The sequence below is a fragment of the Nyctibius grandis genome, chromosome 7 (assembly GCF_013368605.1).
Source record: "Nyctibius grandis isolate bNycGra1 chromosome 7, bNycGra1.pri, whole genome shotgun sequence".
NCBI classification, from domain to species: domain Eukaryota; kingdom Metazoa; phylum Chordata; class Aves; order Nyctibiiformes; family Nyctibiidae; genus Nyctibius; species Nyctibius grandis.
The window spans coordinates 58,776,017-58,789,557 of NC_090664.1; the positions used below are offsets into that span (position 1 = coordinate 58,776,017).

At 66.3% G+C, this 13,541-nt stretch overlaps 1 protein-coding gene across 1 annotated transcript; it reads left to right on the forward strand.

Annotated features, from left to right (window-relative positions):
• The first annotated feature begins 528 nt into the window (after positions 1–528).
• On the forward strand, positions 529–11,597 carry LOC137666054 (NAC-alpha domain-containing protein 1-like). The gene is made up of 12 exons (XM_068405634.1): positions 529–721; positions 2,429–2,514; positions 3,406–7,449; positions 7,483–8,052; positions 8,194–8,740; positions 9,467–9,685; positions 9,788–9,876; positions 9,973–10,056; positions 10,807–10,953; positions 11,041–11,172; positions 11,256–11,378; positions 11,508–11,597. The coding sequence occupies exons 1-12, from the start codon at positions 529–531 to the stop codon at positions 11,520–11,522; spliced, it is 6,249 nt and encodes a 2,082-aa protein (XP_068261735.1). The 3' UTR covers positions 11,523–11,597.
• The last annotated feature ends 1,944 nt before the right edge of the window (positions 11,598–13,541 follow it).

Sequence of the window (13,541 nt, forward strand, 5' to 3'; positions counted from 1 at the left end):
GGAAAAAAGGGAAAAAATAAAAGAGACAAAAAAACGGGAAAAAATAAAAGGGATAAAAAAAAGGTAAAAAATAAAAGGGACAAAAAAAACCCAGGGAAAATAAAATGGGGGGGAAAAGGGAAAAATAAAAGGGACAAAAAAAAGGGAAAAATAAAAGACAAAAAAATATGGAAAAATAAAAGGGAAAAAAACAGGGAAAATAAAACGGGGAGGAAAGGGAAAAAATAAAAGGGATTAAAAAAAAGGGAAAAAGTAAAAGGGACAAAAAAGAAACAGGGAAAAAATAAAAGGGACCAAAAAAATGCAGGGAAAAAATAAAAGGGAAAACAACAGGGAAAATAAAACGGGGGAAAAAAAGGGAAAAAATAAAAGGGAAAAAAATACAGGGAAAAAATAAAAGGGACAAAAAAAATCATGGAAAATAAAACAGGGGGAAAAAGGGAAAAAATAAAAGGGGAAAAAAAAAAAACCATGAAAAAAAAATCGCAGGGAAAAAAAAAAAATCCGTTGTTGCTGACATCATGCGGGATGACGGGGCCGGTCCGCGGCCCCCCCGCCGCAGCCGCGCTACCGCTCCGCGCCGCCCCGCGCAGCCGCCCTGGCCCAGCTCGGGCCGCGGAGCCGGGGCTGAGCGCGGTGCGGGGCCAGGCCTGCGCCCGGCGCTCCCCCGCCATGCCCGGAGAGTCCCTGGAGATGCGGGGGCTGGGGGGAGCGGAGAGAGGTGAGGCCCGAGGGGACGGTGAGGGGAGAGGGGTGCGGGGTGGGATGGAGGGTGCGGGGTGGAGGGATGGAGGGTGAGGGATGTGGGGTGGAGGATGGAGGACAGAAGGATGGAGGAAGGAGGACGGAGGGCTGTAGGATGTGGGGTGGAGGATGGAAGGATGGAGGGATGGAGGATGGAGGACAGAAGGATGGAGGAAGGAGGACAGAGGGCTGTAGGATGTGGGGTGGAGGATGGAAGGATGGAGGGATGGAGGGTGTGGGGTGAAGGAATGGAGCAGGAGGGATGTGGGGTGGAGGGATGGAGGACTAGAGGATGGAGAGATGTGGGGTGGTGGACAGAGGGATGGAGGATGGAGCAGGAGGGATGGAGGGTGTGGGGTGTGTGATGGAGGGATGTGGGGTGGAGGGATGGAGGGTGAGGGATGGAGGAAGGAGGACACAAGGATGGAGGAAGGAGGACAGAGGGCTGTAGGATGTGGAGTGGAGAGATGGAGTGATGTGGGGTGGAGGGATGTGGGGTGGAGGGATGGAGGATGGAGGACAGAAGGATGAAGGAAGGAGGACAGAGGGCTGTGGGATGTAGGGTGGAGAGATAGAGGAATAGAGGATAGAGCAGGAGGGATGGAGGGATGGAGGGTGTGGGGTGAAGGGATGTGGGGTGGAGGATGTGGGATGTGAGGTGGAGGATGGAGGGATGGAGCAGGAGGGTTGGAGAGATGTGGGGTGGAGGGTTGGAGGGTGTGGGGTGGAGAGATGGAGTATGGAGGGATGGAGAGATGTGGGGTGGAGGGTGTGGGGTGGAGGATGTGGGGTGGAGGGATGGAGGACAGAAGGATGGAGGATGGAGGACAGAGGGCTGTGGGATGTGGGGTGGAGGGATGGAGGGTGTGGGGTGGAGGGATGGAGCAGGAGGGATGGAGGGATGGAGGGTGTGGGGTGGAGGGATGGAGCAGGAGGGATGGAGGGATGGAGGGTGTGGGGTGGAGGGTGTGGGGTGGAGGGTTGTGGGACGCGGGGGGGCCGCAGTGGCAGCTCCCGGCCCCTCTCGGCCCCACCGAGGGGCTCCGGTAACGGCCCCCCCGGGACGAGGCAGGGGGTGACTTTGGGGACCCCCCCCCCGTAATGGCCGGGCTGAGGGTGTGTCCCCCCCACCTCGCCCCAGGAGGACCCGGGGGGGGGGGTCTCGGTGCCCCCCTCACCCCCCCCAAACCATCCCACCCGCAGCGAGCACCGGGTGGGGAAACTGAGGCACGGGCGGCGCAGAGCCCCGGCCCAAGGTCACCCCGCGCCGGTGGCCCCGAGGGCTCAGTGTCACCCGGGGGGGGGGCTGGGGACAGCGGGGATGTGCCGGGGGGAGTCCCTGCTGCAGCCCCCCCCCATCGCGGTGCCCCCCTCCCTGCGTGCCTCAGTTTCCCCCCGGGATGCAGGGGGGCGTGCGGTGGGTCACCGCAATGAGGGGGGGGCCAGGCTGTGCAAGGAGGGGGGGGCAGGGCTTCGGGGGGGGGGTGTAGGGGTCCCTGTGCCAGGTAGGGGAGGGGGGGGGACCCCAAAACCACCCCCCTGGGCTGGGGAGGGGGTCCTGGAAGGGCAGAGCTAAGGGGACCCCCCCCCAGGGCAGAGCCAGCGCCCCAGAATGGCACTGGGGGGGTGGGGGCACATCCCCCCCCGCCCACCCCCGCCCCGGGTCGGCTCCTCCCCCTCCCAGCAGCCCCCACGGCCCCGCCCCCCCCCCACCCTCATATAAAGCCCCCGGGGGGGGGGCACAGGGTGCTGCTGGGGTTGGTGCTGGAGGTGGGTCTCAGCTGCTCCTGCCCCATGGATCTGCCCCTGGGGGCGTCAGGTAAAGAGGGGGGGGGCAACCACAGGAGGTTTTGGGGTGTCCTTGAGGTGGGGAGGGGGCTGCACCCCTCCTGAACCTGGGGAATGGGAGGGGGGGGCTGAGGACCCCCCAACTCAGCGCATGGGTGGGCACAGAGCTCAGTGCAGGGTGATGCTGCAAGGGGGGGGCTTGGGCTTTGTTGGGGGGGGGCTGTTGGTGTCCCCCCCTAGAGTCACCCCTGGTGCCACCTACCCTGTGGTGACCCCCAGAGAGGGGCTGGGGGGGGGGGCCCTGGGAAATGGGGGGGCTGAGGACCCCCAACTCAGTGCATGGGTGGGCACAGGGTGCAGTGTAGGGGGGGGGCCTTTGCTTGGGGGGGATGTGGGGTGCCCCCCTCCCTCCATAGAGGGGTCCCATAGTGGGGACCCCCCCCACCTACCCTGTGGTGACCCCCCAGAGAGGGGCTGGGGGGGTGGGGGCCTGGGAAATGGGGGGGCTGAGGACCCCCCAACTCAGCGCATGGGTGGGCACAGAGCTCAGTGCAGGGTGATGCTGCAAGGGGGGGGCTTGGGCTTTGTTGGGGGGGGGGCTGTTGGTGTCCCCCCCCAGAGTCACCCCTGGTGCCACCTACCCTGTGGTGACCCCCAGAGAGGGGCTGGGGGGGGGGGGGGGGCCCTGGGAAATGGGGGGGCTGAGGACCCCCAACTCAGCGCATGGGTGGGCACAGAGCTCAGTGCAGGGGGGGCTTGGGCTTTGTTGGGGGGGGCTGTTGGTGTCCCCCCCAAGAGACTCCCTGGTGTCACCTAACGCTGTGGTGACCCCCTGGGTGCTCTGGGGGGGGTCACCCTGTTCTCCCACCCCAGCCTGGCTGGGTGCCCCCCCCTCGCCATGGCACTGAGGGGGGGGGGGGGGTCTCCCCTCTCTCCGCAGCCCCCTCGCCGCTGCCCGCCAAGGAGGAGGCTCGCCCGCAGCCCGAGGGGGCCAGCAGTGACCCCGGCCCCCCGCCCGCCGCCACCGGCCCCCCCGGCGAGACCCCCCGCCGCCCCCCACCGCCCACCGACCCCCTGGACACCCGCATCGTCATGGGCGAGGAGACGCGCTCCCCCGCCGCCCCCGAGCTCCGCGGGGGGACCCCCAAAGACCCCCCGGCCCCGGGCAGACCCCCTCTCACCCCCCTGGACCCCGATCTCTTCTTCACGGCCCCCTCCACCCCGGTGCGGGTCGGGGGGGCCCGGGGGCAGCCCCCCGCCGAGGAGCAGACGGACGGGGAGAGCGAGGGGCTCTGCTCCCCGCCCACGTCCCCCTCGGGCTCCTACATGACGGCCGAGGGGGGCAGCTGGGGCTCCTCGGGGACCGCCAGCACCTCCCCGTCCTGCTCGCCCAACCTGGCGGCCGAGGCTGAAGCCATGGCGGCCGCCGAGGCCGAAGGCGACAACATGGCGGAAGGCGACAACATGGCGGAGCGGCCTGTGGGTATGGAGGGCCCTGACGAGGATGAGGGGCCTTTCGCCCCGATGGGGGATGAGGAGGAGGAGGAGGATGATGGGCACACGCTGGAGGAGGAAGAAGAGGAGGATGAGGAGGAGTGGGAGGCGTCGGGCGGCCTGATCCCCGCCGCGCTGCTGCCCTTCCGCGGCAGCCTCCTGTTCCAGGCCGAGGCGGTGGAGATCGCGCCGCTGCGCCCCGCCACGGCCACCATCACCCTGCCCGGCGACGATGAGGATGAAGAAGAAGAAGAAGAGGAGGAGGAGGAGGAAGATGGCGGCAGCACGTCGGCCTCCTTCCTGCGCTCGCTGTCCGACACCTCCATCGCCGAGGGGGTGGACGAGTCCTTCGCCTTCCGCGACGACACCTCGGCCTCCTCCGACTCGGCGGCCTACGACGGCGAGGAGGACGAGCGGCTCTACGGCACCGAGCGCCACGCCGCCGGGGCCACTGCGCCGCCCCCTGCCACCGAGGGTGGCATCGAGCTCCACCTTCACGCCGGGACGTCACCGGAGGGGTCCCCGCGGCACCGCCATGGCGTGGAGGACACCAAAGAGGAGCTCGGTGACGAGGACGTGGAGCAGGATGGCAGCCAGACCCCCCCGGCACCCCCTGGAGAAGGTGGCGTGGAGGCAGATGGTGAGACCTTCCTCACCTCCTCCTCCTCCTCCTCCTCCTTAGAGCTGGAGGAGGCCCCAGCCGCGGAGCCTGAGGTGCTCCTGGAGCCCATCGTGGGGGCGTGTCCCCAGCCGGAGCCCCCCGAGGAGGTGGCAGCGGTGCCGGTCACCGAGGAGGAGCCGGTGGAGAAAGATGGTCCCAGCACGGAGCTGGTGGCACCCAGCAGCGTCCTGCAACCCCCCAGCCCCTGCGCCAGGGACCCCCAAACCCACGGGCTGGGGGGACATGAGGTGGCACCGGCCAACGGGGAGCCCCAGGGCGGCCGTGGGAGCAATGGTGACGATGATGGTGACAGTGACCATGTGAGAGTGGGAAGCACCGAGCTGGCAGCCACCAATGGCCACGATGAGCCGGACACTGTGGCCACCGAGCTGGCGCCGTCGGTGACAGCCAGGCCACCAGATGAGACGGACACCGTGGACTCTGACTTGGTGCCATCGGTGACACCCAACCTGCCGGACAGCATGGCAACCGACTCCGACCTGGCGCTGTTGGTGACACCCAGCCTGGCAGAAGAGCCGGACACTGTGGCCACCGAGCTGGCACCATCTGTGACACCCAGCCCACCGGACACCATGGTAACCGACTCCGACGTGGTGCCATCTGTGACACCCAGCCCACCAGACACCATGGCAACAGACTCCGACCTGGTGCCATCAGTGACACCCAGCCCACCAGACACCGTGGCCACCGACGCCAGCCTGGTGCCATCAGTGACACCCAGCCCACCGCATGAGCCAGACACCGCAGCCACCAACCTCATGCAATCGGTGACATCCAGCCCGCTGGACACTACAGCCACTGACCCCAACCTGGCACCGTTGGTGACACCCAGCCTGGCAGAAGAGCTGGACACCACGGCCACTGACCTGATGCCACTCATGATGCCCAGCCCACTGGACACCACAGCCACCAACCCTGACCTGGCATCACCAGTGACACCCAGCCCTCCGCATGAGGACACCACAGCCACTGACTTGGTGCCATCGGTGACATCCAGCCCACCAGACACTGCAGCAACCGACCTGATGCCACTCATGATGCCCAGCCCACTGGACACCACAGCCACCAACCCTGACCTGGCACCACCAGTGACATCCAGCCCGCTGGACAGCATGGCCACTGACCCTGACCTGGTGCCATCGGTGACACCCAGCCCCACAGAAGAGTCGGACACTGCAGCCACTGCCCTGGCACCACTGGTGACACCCAGCCCTCCACGTGAGCCGGACACTGCAGCCACTGACTTGGTGCCATTGGTGACATCCAGCCCGCTGAACACAACAGCCCCTGACCCCGACCTGGTGCCGCTGGTGACACCCAGCCCCACAGAAGAGCTGGACACAGCAGCCACTGACCTGGTGCCACTCATGATGCCCAGCCCACTGGACACCACAGCCACCAACCCTGACCTAGCACCATCGGTGACACCCAGCCCTCCGCATGAGCCAGACACCATGGCCACTGACTTGGTGCCATCGGTGACACCCAGCCCACCAGACACCATGGCCACCAACCCTGACCTGGCACCATCGGTGACACCCAGCCCACCGGACAGCATGGCCACTGACCCCGACCTGGTGCCGCTGGTGACACCCAGCCCCACAGAAGAGCCAGACACTGTGGCCACCGACCTGGTGCCACCCATGACACCCAGCCCACTGGACACCACAGCCACCAACCCTGACCTGGCACCATCGGTGACACCCAGCCCTCCACACGAGCCGGACACTGCGGCCTCTGACTTGGTGCCATTGGTGACATCCAGCCCGCTGGACACAACAGCCACCAACCCTGACCTGGCACTGTTGGTGACAACCAGCCTGGCAGAAGAGCCAGACACCATGGCCACTGACCTGGTACCATCAGTGACACCCAGCCCACCAGACAGCACGGCCACTGACCCTGACCTGGCGCTGTTGGTGACACCCAGCCTGGCAGAAGAGCCGGACACCATGGCCACCAGCCTGATGCCACCAGTGACACCCAGCCTGCCGGACACCACAGCCACCAGCCCCGAGCTGGTGCCATCGGTGACACCCAGCCCTCTGTGTGAGCCAGACACCGCAGCCACCAACCTGGTGCCACCAGTGACTCCCAGCCCGCCAGCCACCATGGCCACCGACCCTGACCTGGTGCCACCAGTGACTCCCAGCCCGCCAGCCACCATGGCCACCGACCCTGACCTGGTGCCACCGATGACACCCAGCCCACCAGATGAGATGGCCACTGACCCCGACCTGGTGCCACTGGTGACTCCCAGCCCACTGGACACCATGGCCACCGACCCCAACGTGGTGCCACCAGTGACACCCAGCCCGCCAGATGAGATGGACACTGAGGCCACCAACCTGGTGCCACCGGTGACTCCCAGCCTGCCGGACACTGTGGCCACTGACCCCGACCTCGTGCCACCGGTGACTCCCAGCCCGCCAGACACCATGTCCACCGACCCCAACGTGGTGCCACCAGTGACACCCAGCTTGCTGGACACTGTGGTTGTCGACCCTGACCTGGTGCCACCGGTGACTCCCAGCCCGCCAGATGAGATGGACACCACAGCCACCAACCTGGTGCCATCGGTGACTCCCAGCCCGCCAGATGAGATGGACACCACGGCCACCAACCTGGTGCCACCAGTGGCTCCCAGCCTGCCAGATGAGATGGACACCACAGCCACCAACCTGGTGCCATCGGTGACTCCCAGCCCGCCAGATGAGATGGACACCACGGCCACCAACCTGGTGCCACCAGTGGCTCCCAGCCTGCCAGATGAGATGGACACCACGGCCACCAACCTGGTGCCACCAGTGGCTCCCAGCCCGCCAGATGAGATGGACACCACGGCCACCACCAACCTGGTGACACCCAGCCCACCGGACAGCGTCACAGCACTGTCCCTGCCACCTCAGGACGCGTCCCCCTGTGCTGCAGACAAGGTGCCCTTGGCCAGCGAGTCCCCAGAGCCCCCAGCGTGTCCCCTGGCACAGGGGCCACCGGCGCATCCCCCCGAGGACATCCCTGAGGAGTGGGGGGACGCCGCCACCACCGCCTCCTCCGAGGAGTCGTCCCCGGAGCTGCTGGACACGTCGCGCTCCCGCACCGACTCCAGCTTCTTCACGGCCCCCGAGGACAGCGCGGGGGAGGCGCCCGTGCCCCCCAGACCCCCATCTTCCTCCGAGGAGGAGGAGGAGGAGGAGGCCGCCGCGGCCCGCCGCTGCCTGGCCCTCTGCCTGCCCCCCGCCGTCCCCCCGCTCACCTTCACCGCTTCCGAGCGCGTGGTGTACGTGGGGGAGCCCCCGACCCCCCCCAAACTGCTCCCACCACCCGGTGCCTTTCCGGAGGCCGCCGCGGCCCACCGCTGCCTGGCCCTCTGCCTGCCCCCCGCCGTCCCCCCGCTCACCTTCACCGCTTCCGAGCGCGTGGTGTACGTGGGGGAGCCCACGACCCCCCCCAACCTGCTCCCACCACCCGGTGCCTTTCCGGAGGGCGGCCCGGCCCGGCAGCGCCGCGAGGACCGCCAGTGCGTCACCGCCATGTTACGGGGCTCCTTTGGGGACCTGCCGGCCCCACGCCCCCTCCCCAGGCCCACGGAGACCCCCGAGGGGCCCCCAGAGACCCCCGAGGGTGACGGGGGGCTGGAGGAGACCCTGGGTGATGAGCCCCCAGCCCACGCTGCTGGGGAACCCGATGCCAAAGTCCTGGGGGACAGTGGCCCCCCCAGCCCCGCCGGGGCGTCCCCGGGGCCGCAGGAGGAAGAGGAGGCGATGGCGGGGGCCGCAGCCAGCCCCCAGCCCAGCGAAGGGGGGGATGCAGCACCCCAACCCCTCCCTGAGCCCCCCAGCCCACCGCCGACCCCCCACCCCGCGCCCCCCAAACTCAGCCAAGTGCCTCCTCTCGCCGCCGCGCCGTCACCGCCGTCCCTGTCGCCGCCATCACCGTGCCCGGATCCGGCCCGTGACCCCCAGGACACCTCAGGGCCCCCCCCCAGCCAGGAGCGGCCTGTCCTGCCCCCCACCAGGAAGCACCTCAAAGGTAAGACCCCCCCCGACACCCACCCACCCATCACCATGGGGTGTTAGTGGGGCTGGGTGTCACCCATGGAGGGGGGGTGCTGGGGGTCCCACTGGGGCGTCCCAGGGTGGGTGATGGGGGTGGGGTTCAACCCCAGGGAGGGGTTTTTGGGGGGCACCACCAGCTCAGACCCCCCTTGTCCCCACAGCCACCACCCTGGGGTATTGCATAGGGTGGGGGTCCCCTTTGGGGGGGTCCCAGGGTGGGTGGTGGGGTCCAGCCCCCTGGAGGGGATTTTGGGGGGCATCACCAGCTCAACCCCCCCTATGCCCCCACAGCCACCACCATGGGGTATCATGTGGGACCAGGGTGGGCATCACCTGTAGGGGGGTCCCAGGGTGGGTGTCACCCATGGGGGGGTGCTCAGGGTCCCCATTGGGGGGTCCCAGGGTGGGTGATGGGGGTGAGCAGGCTGGGTTCAACCCCATGGAGGGGTTTTTGGGGGGCACCACCAGCTCAGTCCCCCCCCCTTGCCCCCACAGCCACCACCATGGAGTATCATGTGGGACTAGGGTGGGCATCACCCATAGGGGGGTCCCAGGGTGGGTGTCACCCATGGTGGGGTGCTGGGGGTCCCCTTTGGGGGGTCCCAGGGTGGGTGATGGGGGTGAGCAGGCTGGGTTCAACCCCATGGAGGGGTTTTTGGGGGGCACCACCAGCTCAGCCCCCCTCTCCCCCCCTCCACAGCCCCCCAGCCCTCGCCACGCAAGGAGAAGGAGGCTCGGGGCGGGCGGGGGGGCCGGGGTCCCCCGCGGGGGTCCCTGCAGTCGGACTCGAGCTCCTCGAGCGAGGGGGAGCCCGCGGAGCCGTGCCCCGAGCTCCAGCGCCTGCGGGAGGCCGCCGGCATCGCCCTGCGCCCCGACAAGCAGCCCCCGGCCCCCCGCCGCTGCCAGGCCAACCACAAAGGTGAGAGGGATGGTGGGGGGGTGTCCCTTTGGGGGGTCCCCCCCATGGTTTTGGGGTTCAGAGGGGCACCCATGTCCATCCCACCCCTCTCCTTGGCCGTAGGGTCGTGTAACGAGTCGGAGAGTAACGACGAGTCCATCCCGGAGCTGGAGGAGCCCGAGGGCTCGGAGCCACCGCCAGCCCAGAGCCAGGTGGGGGATTTTTTTGGGGGGGTACAAGGTGGGGGGGGGGGTGATGGGGACCCCCCCTTATGGGGGTGGCTGCCCTCACCCACCCGTGTCGGGCAGGCGCAGCTCACCCACTCGCTGGGCACCGGGGAGGAGCCGGTCAGCAAGGCGAAGCAGAGCCGGAGCGAGAAGAAAGCCAGGAAGGTGGGATGGGAACCCCACCCTGGGTGGGATGGGTCCCTTGTGGGGCTGGGGGGTCCCTTGTGGGGCTGGGGGGTCCCTTGTGGGGCTGGGGTCCCTGTCCCATCCCAGGGTTCAGTTCGGGGGGGGGGGGGGGATTTAGCCCTGGGCCAGTGGGGTGTTGGGGGGCAAGTCCCCACTCTGTGGGGGTCTCCAGGTCATGCTGGGCTGAGGGGTCCCTTGTGGGACTGAGGGGTCCCCCATGGGGCCAAGGGTCCCTTATGGGGCTGGGGTCCCTGTCCCATCCCAGGGTTCAGTTCTGGGGGGGGGGATTTAGCCCTGGGCCAGTGGGGTGGTGGGGGGCAAGTCCCCACACTGGGGGGCTCTCCAGGTCATGCTGGGCTGGGGGTCCCTTGTGGGGCTGGGGGGTCCCCCATGGGGCTGAGGGTCCCTTATGGGGCTGGGGTCCCTGTCCCATCCCAGGGTTCAGTTCTGGGGGGGGGATTTAACCCTGGGCCAGTGGGGTGGTGGGGGGCAAATCCCACTCTGGGGGGGGGTCTCCAGGTCATGCTGGGGTTGGGTCCCCCATTCTGGGGGTGACATGGGGGTCCCCCACACCGGGGGGGCTCAGCCTGGCTGTGCTTGGGGACAGCGTCGTGCCCCATCCCCGCTGTTGTCCCAGTTTGGGGTGTTGCTGGGGGAGGCTGGAGCCCCCCCACCCTCGGCAGGGGGCCGTGGGGTGACCCCTGTGTCCCCCCCCCACGCTGTCCCCAGGCCATGTCCAAGCTGGGGCTGCGGCAGATCCACGGCGTCACCCGCATCACCATCCGCAAGTCCAAGAACATCCTCTTCGTCATCACCAAACCCGACGTCTTCAAGAGCCCCGCGTCCGACATCTACATCGTCTTCGGGGAAGCCAAGGTGAGATGATGGGGGGGGGTCTGGGAGGTCCCATCCTTGGGGCTGGTGGCCCCTGGGGACACGGGGGGTGACGGCGTGTCCCCGCAGATCGAGGACCTGTCGCAGCAAGTGCACAAGGCGGCGGCCGAGAAGTTCAAGGTGCCCACGGAGCACTCGCCGCTCATCACCGAGGCGGCCCCGACGCTCGCCATCAAGGAGGAGAGCGAGGAGGAGGAGGAGGTGGGTGCTGGGGACCCTCATGGTGTCCTGGGGAGGTGGGAGTGACAAGGGGGGTGACGGTGCTGTCACCTCCTCCCTCGCAGGTGGACGAGACGGGGCTGGAGGTGCGGGACATCGAGCTGGTGATGGCCCAGGCCAACGTCTCGCGGCCCAAAGCCGTGCGGGCGCTTCGGCACAACAACAACGACATCGTCAACGCCATCATGGTGAGTTGGGGGGGGCTACAAAGGGGAGGGGACCCCCCCACAACCTCTCCCACCCCACAACCTCTCCCACCCCACCCTGGGGTGCTGCGGGGGGTCCCTGACCCTCTGCTCTCTCTCTCTCCCCCACAGGAGCTGACCATGTAGCGGCCGGCGCTGTCCCGGCCCCCCTGTATAGGTGCACAGTTATTCGCCTTCCTCTCAAGCCTTCCTCCCCCCCTCCATACTCCTCCTCAGCGTCTGTAACGCTCAATAAATGGCCTCATGTATCACTTGGATCGCACCCCGCCTCCCCCTGTGGTGATTTGGGGGGTCCCTGGCTTTGGGGGTCCCTGGCTCAAGGTTGGGGGGCTCTGGGTTGCCCCATGGCTTCCCCCCAGCCCCACATCTCGGAGGGGGTCCTTGGGGGGGGAATTTGGGGTTCCAGCAGCAGGATGGGGCGCAGGGGCTGTAACTGGGATGGGGTTAGTGGTCAGGGGTGGGGTGGCTGGTGTGGAGAGGCCACCGTGGTGGGACACGTGGCACTGGGGGGGGGACAGGGCCCTGCTGTGCCAGTTGGACACCCACAAGGCTCTGGGCCCGGATGGGATTCACCCCAGAGTAATGGAGGAACTGGCAAAGGAACTTGCCAAACTACTCTCGATTATCTACCATCAGTCCTGGTTAACTGGAGAAGTTCCAGCTGACTGGAAATTAGCCAGTGTGATGCCCATCTACAAGAAGGGCTGGAAGGACGATCCAGGGAACTACAGGCCTGTCAGCCTGACCTCAGTGCCAGGCAAGGTGATGGAACAGATCATCCTGAGTGCCATTACACGGCACATGCAGGACAATCGGGGCATCGGGGCCAGCCAACATGGATCCATGAAAGGCAGGTCCTGCTCGACCAACCTGATCTCCTTCTATGACCAAGTGACCCGCTCAGTAGATGAGGGCAGGGCTGTGGATGGAGTCTATCTAGACTTCAGTGAGGGATTCGACACTGTCTCCCACAGCATCCTCCTGGACAAACTGGCTGCCCGGGGCTTGGCTGGGTGGACTCTTCGATGGGTTAAAAACTGGCTGGATGGCCGAGCCCAGAGAGTGGTGGGGAATGGGGCAAAGTCCAACTGGCGGCCGGTCACTAGCGGTGTTCCCCAGGGCTCAGTTCTGGGGCCGGTGCTGTTCAATATCTTTATAGATGATCTAGACGTAGGGATTGAGTGCACCCTCAGTGAATGTGCAGGTGACACCAAGCTGGGTGGGAGTGTCGATCTGCTGGAGGGTAGGAAGGGTCTGCAGAGGGATCTGGACAGGTTGGATCGATGGGCCGAGACCAACGGCGTGAGGTTCAACAAGAACAAGGGCCGGGTCTGACACTTGGGCCACACCAACCCCCTGCAGCACTCCAGGCTGGGGGAAGAGTGGTTAGAAAGAGCCCTGGGGGTGCTGATGGACAGGCGGCTGAACATGGGCCAGCAGTGTGCCCAGGTGGCCAAGAAGGCCAATGGCATCCTGGCCTCTATCAGGACTAGTGTAGCCAGCCGGTCTGGGGAAGGGATCGTCCCTCTGTACTGGGCACTGGTGAGGCCGCACCTTGAATCCTGTGTCCAGTTGTGGGCCCCGCACTTCAAGAGAGATGTTGAGGTGTTGGAGCGAGTGCAGAGGAGGGCGACCAAGGTGGGGAAGGGTCTGGAGGGTCTGACCTGCGAGGAACGGCTGAGGGAGCTGGGGGTGTTTAGCCTGGAGAAGAGGAGGCTCAGAGGTGACCTTAGTGCAGTCTACAACTACCTGAAGGGAGGTTGTAGCGCAGTGGGAGTCGGCCTCTTCTCCCAGGCAACCAGCGCTAGGACGAGAGGACACAGCCTCAAGCTTGGCCAGGGGAGGGTCAGGTTGGACATTAGGAAGCATTTCTTCTCAGCAAGGGTCATTAGCCATTGGAAGGGGCTGCCCAGGGAGGTGGTGGAGTCACCATCTCTGGAGGGGTTTAAGAAAAGCCTGGCCATGGCACTTAGTGCCCTGGTCTAGTTGCCATGGTGGTGTCAGGGCAATGGTTGGACTCGATGAGCCCAGAGGGCTCTTCCAGCCTCATTGATTCTGTGATTCTGTAAAGCCATTGGGGCTTTGCCTCCTCTGGCTAATGAGGGGGTGTTTATCGAAGCGCGAGGGGGGGCTTTGTCAAGGAGA